Here is an 11,427-nt window from a genome sequence, read left to right as displayed (position 1 = left end):
CCCCCGTGGGGCTGAGCTCCCCTCTGCCCTCGCCCACGGAAGCCTCGTGCTCTCCGCACTCCGTGTCTGCCAAAGACGCTTCCGGCAGCGCCCGGCCCGGGATGCTGAGACCCCGCACACTCGTGTCACACCTGGGTGCCTGGGGGTCCCTGATGGGAGCTGCTGAGTGGGCTGGGGGCTGCAGGGTCCCCTCCCCGTGCTCACAGACCCTTGCTGGGTGCCTGATCCCCAAGCCATGCACGGTCCTGGGCAGTGCTGGTACCAACCCCTCCCTCGGGGCAATATTGCCCCTGGAAACTGGGGGCTTCCTCCATCTGTAAAACACTTGCCAAACCCCCAACAGTGGCCTGGGAGGTGTCCCTGTCCCTGCCCCCTCCCCCAGCATGGGACCAGCTGAAAAAGAGGAAGGGACGTGTGGGCTGGATCCTGCTGCTGTTTGGCTGTGCTGAGGTCCCCAGTCCACTGGGATGGGCAGTCCCAGGATGGTGGGTGCTGGGGTGGATGAGCAGTGTCACCCACATGGTCACTGTGTGCCCCCATGATGAACACAGAGCCAGAGGGACTGGTGGGGGATGGCCAGGCAAGTGCCCAGGCCCTGCCCAGGCCTGGCCCAGACCCTCCCTGCTCTGTCTTTGCCCTGTGGGGTCCCAAGACTGTCTCCAAGGTCCCCAAAGGGGATGCCTGACTGGGGAAACTGAGGCATGGTGCAGCTGCAGGGTCTGGCACCAGCCCCTCAAGACACCACCCCATTCCCCAAGCTGGTGGTGTGGCGAGTCCTGGGGTGCTGCCCTCTCCCTGCCCAAGCACGGTCCCCACCACGCTGGCTGTGCCCTCACACTCATCCCTGCTCCCCAGGACCTCTCCCGCAAGGATTGCCTGGAGGCACCAGGCTCCAGCCTGGGGGACCTGCCCACAGCCAGTGCCAAGCTCAGCACCAGCCCCAGCACCGTGGGCACCCTGAAGCGCCCCACCAGCCTCAGCCGCCATGCCAGTGCCGCCAGCTTCCCCCTGCCCGCGGCCCCCCGCCCCATGGCCAAGGGACACAAGACCCCCACGTCCTACAGCCCCATGGAGGGCGGGGAGGGTCCCTTCATCGACCCCGAGGACATCTCCCAGCTGCTGGCGGACGTCGCCCGCTTCGCCGACGCCCTGGAGAAGCTGCGGGACGTGGTGCTGCGCGATGGTGAGTGCCTGGGTGCCCACCCAGTGCCAACACCCGTGTCACAGCGCTGCAGGGCACCCCAGGGACAGACCCCCCGTGGGTGGGGGTTCTCTGCTTGGGCCAGAGGCCACCAGGGCCCGCAGGGGCCATGAAGCTGCGGGCAGAGATGGTGGGTGGGTGGTGGGTGAGTGGCTGCCGGAGCTCAGGGCCAGGATAACGCGGCTTCCTGCCGCGAGCTATTTTCATCCGCCCGTTTTCCTGTTTACAGTGCAGCGGTGCCAGCCGCCTGCCAGGGCCCCCTGAGCCCTGCAGGGTGCTGGGCATGGCCCCCCGAGCCCCCAGCCCACCAGGGTGGCCGTCAGGATGGGGCTGGGTGGTCTGCGGGCCCACGAGCGCCTGTCCCTGCCCAAGGGGGCACAGGAGATGCACCAATCCCATGGCGTAGGGGGCACATGACACTGTTCTCAGCCCTGGTTTTGCAGAAATCCCTTCCAGACCCCGAGCTGGGGGCTGGGTTGGGCAGGGGGCTTTGCCTGGCTGGGCAGTGAGTGCCAGTCCCCCATCCCAGCACCTCCCTGCACAAGGCTCCTCACCTCCTAACCAGGCTGCCAGTGCCCAGCCCTGTCCCGTGCTGACCAGGCCAGATCCTCAGGCTGGCAGCTGGAGCCCATGGAGGGAGGGGACAGTCCTGGGGAAGGACCTGCAGGATGCAGTGAGCCAGGCTGGCATGATGGCAGGACAGACCTGCCACATCCCTCCCATCTGGGAGCGTCCATCCGGGAGGAGGGAGGGAAGGAAACGAGGAGGAAATTCCCAAACTGCTTTCAAGGGAAAAAGTTACTACTGCGGAAAAAACGCCTCAAAGGTTGGGCTTCCCCCCGGCCACCACCGGGCTGGGCAGGAGACACACGGCTGTGGGGAGGTGCTGGACAGGCCATGCCTGGCCTGGGAAGCCCCGAGGCCAAGGGGAGGGGCTGCATGGTCTGGGAGATGGCAGGACCCTGCCTGGCATGTGGCTGGGAGGTAAATGGGACAGGGACGTGGGACAGGATCACAGGACAGGGATGCAGGGCAGGGACACGGGGCAGGGACACAGGACAGGGACACAGGGCTCAGCCCCCTCTCTTGCAGACCCCAAGGAGCCCCAGCGGCCGCTGGCCCACGAGTGCTTGGGCGAAACCCTGCGCATCCTGCGCCAGGTCATCAACAAGTACCCACTGCTCAACACCCTGGAGACCCTGACAGCTGCTGGGACCCTCATCTCCAAAGTCAAGGGTGAGACAGGGGCTGGAAGCTCTGTCCCACTCCCCTCTTGCCCCGTGTCAGGGTGCAGGGCTGGGGAACCCATGGGGGGGTTTGCCAGGAACGGAGCTGCCCCATGGGCTGGCAGAGAAGGCAAAAGCATCAGCTGCTTCTTGCTGTGGTCCAGCTTTAAGGACGATATAGTGTCAGAAATGACAGATCCTGCCTGGGGGTTTCCAGGCACGGCCACAGGAAAAACACTGAAATAATTAGATCCTGCTCCTGGCAGCCCCTCGTGTTTACAGAGCGGGGTCTGGGAGGCCAGGCCCTGGCTGGGCACCACCTCCCTCTGCTGTCACCCACGGGGAGGGGGTGACTGCACCCACCACAGCACCACCTCCTGCGTCAGCCGCCGCTTCCTGGACACCCAACAGCAACCGCAGGGGACAGGAAGGCTCACGGGTGGCGAGAGGGCTGCTGGGGGCTGGCCCCACGTGGGGACGGGAGGGAGTGCACTGGGGCAGACCCCAGCCCCTCACTGCAACGGGGGGCTCAGTTCCCCCCGAGGAGCAGACCCAGGGGCTGCCCAGGAGCCCTCCCTGGCTGCTGCTTACCCCTGCCGTGGGTGTCTGCTGAGCACTGTCTGCGCCGGTTCCCTCTGCCACCGGCGGTTCCTCTTTTGGCCAAGAGCCCTCCTGGAGGAGTCCATCCTGCTCAGAGCAGGGTCTGGAGGAGCCATGAGGCAGGGAAGGCAGTGGAACAGGTCCAGCAGTGCTTTTCCAGCAGCCCTGAGTAACGGGAATAAACAGAAACATGAGCCAAGGGATGCTGGCAGGGAAGTCAGTCCTGGGAGAAAGCAGGGGGATGCTGTGTTGGAGGAATCCATCATCCATAGGGATGATCCTCCCCACTGCTCCCTCAACTTGCCCCAGCCCCACCCCAGCCCCACAGCTCCCCTGATACCACCGTGAGCCCAGCGGGTCCTTCTCCTGCTGAGAGAGGGACAGGTACACAGTGACAGGGCTCCCACATTTCCTCTCCTCCAGGGTTCCACTATGAATCCAACAACGAGGCGGACAAGCGGGAGTTCGAGAAGGCCGTGGAGACCATCGCTGTGTCCTTCAGCAGCACGTAAGGGATCATGGGCAGCTGCCTCCACAGCCGGTCCGTGGGTGCTGCTGGGTGACAGCCCATGTCCCTGTCCCTGTGCTGTGCTCCTGTCCCCACAGGGTGTCCGAGTTCCTCATGGGGGAGGTGGACAGCAGCACCCTCCTCTCCATCCCACCCAGTGACCAGAACCAGGTGAGCCGTGGGGCTCTGGCTGCTCCCCCAGCTCTGATGGGAGCCCAGAGCAGGGTGTTTCTCCAGAGCCATTCCCGTGAGCTCCTGGGCACAGCCTGGGCACAGCCTGGGCACAGCCAACTTCCAGCAACAGCTGAAAGGCTCCGGCAGCTCCAGGTTCCAGCCTCCCCTCCGTCTGCTTGGCTGACCAGCCCCTTTTCTTTCCAAATCCTCAAAGAGTATGGAGAGCCTCTACGGGGGGATCCCTGGGCCCGGAGGAGACAGTGTGCCTGTGGGTGTGGAGAGCTACAGCACGGGTAAGGAGGACGAGGGTGGGTGCAGGGTTTGGGGTGGGGGTGCCTGGCTGAGCAGGAACCGGCGCCTTCCCTGTCATCGCTGTGATCCTGAGCCCCACTTGGCTCCTCGGCTGGGAAAAGGCAGCAGAGCTGTGGCACCGGGGTCGGCAGGACCGGCACAGCACGGGGCGGGCTCGGGGAGGGGAGGTTTGCACTGGAAGCTCACGGGGTGTCCCCTGCAGCCCGTCCTGCGGCCGAGGAAGTGGACGTGATGCTGCAGCGCTGCGAGGGGGGGGTGGATGCTGCACTCCAGTACGCCAAAACCATCTCCAAGTACATGAAGGACCTGATCTCATACCTGGAGAAAAGGACCACACTGGGTGAGCAGGGGGATGGCAGCTGGGCCCCTCTGGAGCAGGGCTGAGCCCCGGGGCAGGTCGAGGTCCCTACAAGAGTCTGGGGGGAGACCAACACTGCCAGGGAAGTGGGAACTTCACTCTTCAAGTTCCTGATTTATCTTTCAAAAGAAGATTGGGTTCCTCCAGGGAATTCCCAGTGTCTCGTGTGCCTTTTCACTTCCAAACTTTTTCTTCCAGAGATGGAGTTTGCTAAAGGGCTCCAGAAAATGGCAAACAGCTGCAAGCAAACCATGAGCCAGGAGGTAAGTCCCCATGTCCCTAAAGCCCCCAGAGCTGGGCTGGATTGAGAGTCAGCAACCCTGGGGAGCCCATCCCACATGTCCCAGCTCCAGAGCCCAGGAGAACATGCAGGCAGCTCTCCAGAGCTCTGCCTGGAAAAATTCAGGATGAGGCTTTTACCAGCAGCCACCAGCCCCATCACACCTCTGACTCTTCCTCCCCAAAGGACGTGACTCCTTGGGCAGGTGCTGGGGCTCAGGGTGGTGTGTTTTCCCACTTCCCAGACCAACATGCCTTTCCTGTCCATCTACCTGCTGGCCCTGGAGCAGGACATGGAGCATGGGACGTCGGTTCTGCAGGCAGCCAACACCCTGCAGCACCAAACCTTCCTCCAGGTGAGGGGCCGAAGGGTCCTCCCGGGGCTGGTGGTCCTGGCATTGCAGAGGTGGCTCTTCCTTAGCTCAGTCCAGAGGGAACCTGCGTCTGGCACTTCCCAGGCTGCAGATTTTCATCCCTGGCACAAACCAGTGCCTGTGACCTGGCCGTGCTGGCAGCAGCAGTGACCAGCACAGGGCACTTCTCCTTGCAAAGCCTTGGCAAGGGCAGAGCAGAGCACTCAGCTCAGGGCATCACGGGGCTGTTCCTCCCAACCCAGCCGCTGATGGTGAGACGCCTCGAGCACGAGAAGCGGAGGAAGGAGATCAAGGAGCAGTGGCACCGGGCACAGAGGAAACTGGTGAGTGACTGGGTTTGTGTCGCAGCCTGGAGCACCCCGGACATGTGCCCCTCTAAGGGTGCTGGACCCCCTGCCCCTCTCTGGCAGTGTCAGGTGCTTGGGTGCCTCTGCTGTGCTGGGGGACCCCGGGGAGCCCACGGGAGCTGGTGACTCCCTGGCTGGGTTCCGTCCTCACCCGGGTCACGGCTCGCCCTGGCAGCAAGAGGCCGAGGGGAACCTGCGCAAGGCCAAGCAGACGTACATGCAGCGCAGCGAGGAGCACGACAAGGCCAAGTACGTGGCGGTGAAAGCAGAGGAGGAGCAGCAGAACACGACCAGCAGCATCACCACCAAAACCCTGGACAAGAAGAGGCGGCTGGAAGAGGAAGCCAAGAACAAGGTAAGAAGGTGACAGCTCTGGAGGCGCCTCCTTGCTCCCGCTGTCCCTGCGCAGGAGCCACCCTGAGCCATGTGGAGTGACCTGAGCTCCCCTGGATCCTTGAGCATGGCATGGGAGTGCCTGGAGGAACATGGTCCGAGGGGCTGTTCTCTGTGTTCTCCTCACCTCTGAGCTGTCCTCCTCTCTCCCTCTCCCGACTCCAGGCAGAGGAGGCCATGGCCACCTATCGCACCTGCGTGGCCGATGCCAACACGCAGAAGCAGGAGCTGGAGGACACCAAGGTGAACTCCCTGCGGCAGATCCACGAGGTGATCAAACAGAGCGACCAGGTCATCAAGTCGGTGAGTGGGGCTGGACTGGGGTGTCCCCAGGGCAGGAGGTGGACGTGCTCTGCTCTGGAGGGTTCGGAGTGGCCTCCCAGCAGAGCCATCAGGGGCCCAGGTGGGTGCAGAGCTCTGCTCTCCCTCGTGCTCAGAAAAACCGAGGCTCAAGGCTGCAGAACAAGTGCTGCTCCGTGCTCCTGATTGCCCACCTGACCTGGAGCCCCTGGTTCCTCTGTTCCTGATCACCCACCTGACCTGGAGCGTCTTTTCCCTCTCCTCCTGTACCTCGGCTCACAGGGCTCACGCCGGTCTCTCTCCACGTCTCTTTCAGGCCACCATCTCCTTCTACCAGACCATGCACATGCAGACGGCGCCGCTGCCCGTGAACTTCCAGACGCTGTGTGAGAGCAGCAAGCTGTACGACCCGGGCCAGCAGTACGCGTCCCACGTGCGGCAGCTGCAGCGCGGGGACGAGCCCGACGTGCAGTACGACTTCGAGCCCTACGTGTCCCACAACGCCTGGTGAGGGGGACGGGGGAGCCATCCCCGGGCAATGCTCCAGCTCGGCTGCGTCCCCCGCGCCATCTCCCGCTCCCGTGGCTGCCCACGCGCTCCTGCAGGAGCCAGGGTGCTGTCAGCATTCCTGAAGGCAGCTCCTGCTGGGAATGCTGGAGTTGCACCAGCTCGGAATTCCCCTCGCGTCCTTCGGTGGATGAGACGGGCTGTCGAGTATTTAAGAGAGAACTCTGCATCCCGAGACTGGTGGAGAGCAGCCGTGGATAAGGGTTCTGAGTGTCCTTCCTTCCTTCCCATCCACGTTCCCTCTTCCCCTCCAGGTCCCCCTTTTCTCGGACACGGAAGGGCAGCTTCAACGCCAGCGAGTTTCCCGCGAGTGCCGAGGGGGCCGGGGCCGGCTCTGAAGGAGGGGCAGGAGCCAAGGAGGCTCCGAGCGGGGCCGAGGCGGCCGAGCGGAGAGGTGAGCCTGGAGCAGCAGGACGGGCCGGGAGCCTCCCAGGCGGAATTCCCTGAAGGACACTAAACCAGATCTGTGGCGCTTCGCTCCCTAAGAGACCATCATCCATCTGCCCATCCCCTTTTCCTTGCTGGGTGTCACTGGAGGCACCAAACCCCAGCGGCCCCTTCACCAGCAGCTTCCCCCAGACATCCCAGTTTCTCCCAGCATCCACACTGTTCTCCCACTGTTCCCTCCCGAACACAGACAGCAATCCCAATGGACCCTGTGTTCTCTCTGCAGGTGGGAGGGGACACCAGGTCCATAAATCCTGGCCAACCACTGTTGCTGATGCTGAAAGCAGCCTGGATTCCAATGCAGGTAGATACGGGAACAGCTCAGGAGCCCCTCCCAGTACAGCCAGTCTAAACCCAGAGCACTCCAGTTAGGCTGCACCAACCCTTGTTTACCTGTTGGTGAATGGCTGTGCTGATCCCAGTCTCTGATGGGATGGGGTGGGATGAGTTTTCAGAGGAGAAGCAGCTTTGCCACTGATTCACCAGTCTGTGGGTTTTCCTTGGACAGGTGAATTCAGCCACAAGCTCCAGCGGCTCTCGTCCAACGGCACCGTGTCCTCCAGTGAGGAGCTGGAGGAGAAGGATGAGACCACCACCCCCTTTGAGCAGAGTAGGTGACAGTGTGGGAGGTGACAGTGCTGCTGCTGCACCACCCCTCCAGCAGGACTCCCTGAGGGCCACTTTTCCCAAATCCAGTAGTTCCAGAGGCAAACCCACCAGTTGCTGGGGATTCCTGACGGTGTTGCTGGTAGCACTGCCTTTCCCAAGGGATGAGCCCTGCTCAGACCAGGGACAGTGACCGCCCTGCTCAAGCGGTGCCCGACCTCACATCTCCTTTTGCTCTGCCCACAGGCATCAATGGGATCAGCCCGGAGCTGGCAGCTCCCACGGGGCCCTTCCGGAATGTTGGCTTGTCCAAGGCTGCCCAGACCCACCGGCTGAGGAAGCTCCGTGCCCCTTCCAAGTGTCGGGAGTGCAACAGCTACGTGTACTTCCAGGGAGCTGAGTGTGAGGAGGTGAGCTGGGAGAAGTGGGAAGAGAGCTGGGGGTGGAACCCACCTGAGCCCAGCTCTGACCATGTTCAGGAGGCCATTCCTCCTCTGGGGAGGGTTCCAGGTGCTTTCCATTGGTCCTGCAGTATCTCCAAAGCATTTTTCCTGGCTCCCAGCATGCTCTGAGCGATGCCTGGCGTTTCTCTGTAGCTGCCCTCCCACCTCCACGTCTCCCCCTCTCTCTCCTAGTGCTACCTGGCCTGCCACAAGAAGTGCCTGGAGACCTTGGCCATCCAGTGTGGGCACAAGAAGCTCCAAGGGAAGCTGCAGCTCTTTGGGCAGGACTTCACAGAGGCATCCCGGGGCAGCCCGGACGGGATCCCCTTCATTGTCAAGAAGTGCATTTTGGAGATCGAGAAGCGGGCTCTGAAAACCAAGGTGAGTCACACTCTCCTCTCTCCTCCTCCTCCTCAGCTGGCTCAGCCCTTGGAAGGATCCCCTGGAAAACCAACGGGCTCAGTTTTGGATTTCTGCAGGGCAGGGAGCCAGGGAGTTCATCCCAGGGATGAACTTGGCCCAAATACCCCAAACTCTGCCCATGGAAACTCAGCTTTCCTGCCTCCTGCTCTCCTGTGAAGCAGGAATGGCTGAGCTGGAAAAGAGATATCCCAGAATGACTTCCTGGAGGGATTTCCCACCTCAGAAGGAGAGGGGGAGCACACGGCTCACTGTCCCATGCAAACATGAAGAGGAACATCTCCCCTTGCCTCAGCTCCACTTTTCTCTCTTTCCCAGGGCATCTATCGAGTTAACGGCGTCAAGACCCGCGTGGAGAAGCTCTGCCAGGCCTTTGAGAATGGGAAGGAGCTGGTGGAGCTGTCCCAGGCCTCCCCCCACGACATCAGCAACGTCCTGAAGCTCTACCTGAGACAGGTAAGGTGCTGCTGGTACCTCCTGCGGTGGGAGGGACGGGAGGAGGCAGAGGAACCAACCTGGCAGCAGGAATTCCTGCTGGTGAGTGCAGAGGGGCCCCTCCCAGCAGGATCAGGTTGGCTGGGGAGTTGGGGCCACAGTGACCCCCCAGCTCAGCCCACACTGAGTCACAGCCAGGAACAGCAACTGCAGCACGAGCCCTCTGCCCTGCAGCTGGGGAACTGGGCACCCCAAAAGGGGAAGGGAGCCAGCCAAGGTCACCCTGCACAGGCTGAGTCACGGCCCCTGGGGTGGGCTCTGCCCCTGGGGCTGCCCTGGGCCGGGCTCAGGGGGGCCTCTGCCCCTCGGGTCCCCCATGGCAGTCCTACCCCAGGCACCCCCTCCCTGCACCCAAACTGTCGGTGCAAACAGCATCACCCACATCCTCCCACAGCCACCACAAGGCAGGGGAAGCTGCTTCTCCCTCACAGGCAGCCGAGGATTAACTCTTTTTGTGCTGCCTTTCTCTGTTACATCACGGGGGGAGCCACGTCCCTGGGCTCCTGCACACCAGGAGCAAAGGTTCTGATTTGCCTCTGTGGTTTCTCCAAAGAAAAGTGGAGTGGAACAAGAGGGGTAACTCGGTCCTGAGCCCTGACCTACTGCCTCGCTGCAGACAAATGGGTTAAAGTCCCTCTGTAAAGGGCTGGCTGGAGGGAACCACCTCTGCTGTGAGGCAGCCTGTCCCCAGAACATCCGTTTAAACCACCCTGAAAACATCACCAGCCATGTGGAACACCCAGCAGCCAGCACCAGCTCCGGCTGCTTCACACAAACTTCAAAGCAGAGTTTCCCCCACCACAGCCCCGCCTTCACCCCAGGCTGTGCCCTTCTCATCCTGTGCCCTTCACATCCTGCCTTTCCCACCCAAAACAACCCGTCCCTGTCCTCTTCCCAGCCACCTTCTGTCCACTGGGGAACCTGCTGCTGGGCCCACCCCACCCAGAGCTTTTCCAGGCAAGAAAAGGGAATCACTGCACCTCGACCCAGGAAGGAGCAGCCACAGGTGGATCAAAGGCTGCTTTTGGCTTGAACTTCACAAGTGTTCCTTGGCCAGGACTAATGAGGCTGGATTGACACGCTCCAGGAGATGGATAAATAAACATCCCCTGGGGGTAGAGGGTTTGCAGCACTGGGAGTCACAGACTCGTGGAATCCTGGAATGGAAGGGATGATAAAGCTCCTCTCGTTCCACCTCCTGCCCGTGGGGGCACTTGCAGGGATATTTCCTCACTGAAAGGCCCAGGTGTCCCCAGCTCAGCAGCTCAGGACAGGTCCGGGTCTGGCAGAGGTGGGGGCTCCTGGGACCATCTCCCCCCTTCTCTCTGCAGCTGCCAGAGCCCCTGATGCCCTTCCGGCTGTACAACCAGCTGATGGGGCTGGCCAAGGAGAGCCTGCAGGGCGGGGAGGCCAAGGGCCGGGGCGGGAAGGGCGGCCCCGAGCTGGTGGACAGAGGAGCCGACACCGACCGGGTGGTGCTGAGCCTGGTGCTGAAGCTGAGGGAGCTGCTGAAGGAGCTTCCCTACGAGAACATGGCCACGCTCCAGTACCTCCTGCAGCACCTGAGGAGGTGAGAGGGGCAGGGACAGAGCCCCTGTGGGTGCTGGGAACCTTCCCTTTCTTCCCTGGGGCAGGGAGGTGAGTGCAGCTTCCTGGGGAAGCAACTGCAGCTGCTTCTCTCCCTCTCATGAGGCTCATGTGCTCCAGCCCAGCACTTCCCCCAGCCCTGCCCAGCCACCCTTCTCCCTCCTTGCTATCACAAGTTCCTCCTCCTCCTCCCCAGGATCATGGAAGTGGAACAGGACAACAAGATGACCTCAGGCAACCTGGGCATCGTCTTTGGGCCAACACTGATGCGTCCCAGGCCCACGGACGCCACCATTTCCTTGTCCTCACTGGTGGATTATCCCCACCAAGCTCGTATCATCGAGGCCCTCATCATCTTCTACCCCACCATCTTCGAGCACAAGGAGGTGGCGGCGCTGGCCGAGCCCGGCAGGCGCGGCAGGCGCGGCTCGGGCGCCACAGAGGAGGTAGGAATCTCGGGAGGGGACATTCCATGGTGTTCTCTGGAGCCAAGTGAATGAGAACTCCTCTCCTCCGTGCCCTCACCACCATCCCTCTCCCTCCCAGCCCACAGCTGCCCCCAGCACTGTCCCCTACCTGGACCTGCCTTCGGAGAAGGGGAGTTTGGCTTTCAGCGCCGACTCACTCGCAGGTCAGTGAAGGGCACGGGGGGCTCCTGGTGGGTGCGGGTCCCTCGGGAGGCACGGGGGTCACACAGCCCCTTCCCCTGCCCCGGGGACCCCGGGTTGGCTGCACGAAGCTCCGGTGCCGGGCGGGAGCGTGGACGGGGCTCCTCCGTCCCGCAGAGTCC

At 62.6% G+C, this 11,427-nt stretch overlaps 1 protein-coding gene across 1 annotated transcript; it reads left to right on the top strand.

Annotated features, from left to right (window-relative positions):
- Positions 1 to 519: 519 nt before the first annotated feature.
- ARHGAP45 (Rho GTPase activating protein 45) lies at positions 520 to 11,276 on the top strand. The gene is made up of 21 exons (XM_029965341.1): positions 520 to 1,183; positions 2,294 to 2,437; positions 3,451 to 3,535; positions 3,634 to 3,706; positions 3,924 to 4,002; positions 4,224 to 4,361; positions 4,578 to 4,642; positions 4,904 to 5,014; positions 5,275 to 5,355; positions 5,555 to 5,734; positions 5,938 to 6,075; positions 6,389 to 6,579; positions 6,894 to 7,033; positions 7,313 to 7,390; positions 7,595 to 7,696; positions 7,939 to 8,102; positions 8,328 to 8,516; positions 8,874 to 9,011; positions 10,382 to 10,620; positions 10,834 to 11,083; positions 11,184 to 11,276. The coding sequence occupies exons 1-21, from the start codon at positions 520 to 522 to the stop codon at positions 11,274 to 11,276; spliced, it is 3,342 nt and encodes a 1,113-aa protein (XP_029821201.1).
- The last annotated feature ends 151 nt before the right edge of the window (positions 11,277 to 11,427 follow it).

Source organism: Manacus vitellinus, unplaced genomic scaffold, assembly GCF_001715985.3.
Source record: "Manacus vitellinus isolate BGI_N305 unplaced genomic scaffold, ASM171598v3 scaffold_99_pilon, whole genome shotgun sequence".
Taxonomy (NCBI): domain Eukaryota; kingdom Metazoa; phylum Chordata; class Aves; order Passeriformes; family Pipridae; genus Manacus; species Manacus vitellinus.
The sequence above is the reverse complement of the archived record's forward strand: the minus strand, read 5'-3'. Positions and strand labels throughout refer to the sequence as shown.

Excerpts from the sequence above, each read along its gene's own strand:
- ARHGAP45 (XM_029965341.1), top strand. The coding sequence starts at position 520 with ATGGTCACTGTGTGCCCCCATGATGAACACAGAGCCAGAGGGACTGGT. Across the intron at positions 7,391-7,594 it reads CAGCCTGGATTCCAATGCAG|GTGAATTCAGCCACAAGCTC; the intron begins GTAGATACGGGA and ends TTCCTTGGACAG. Across the intron at positions 8,103-8,327 it reads AGGGAGCTGAGTGTGAGGAG|TGCTACCTGGCCTGCCACAA; the intron begins GTGAGCTGGGAG and ends TCTCTCTCCTAG.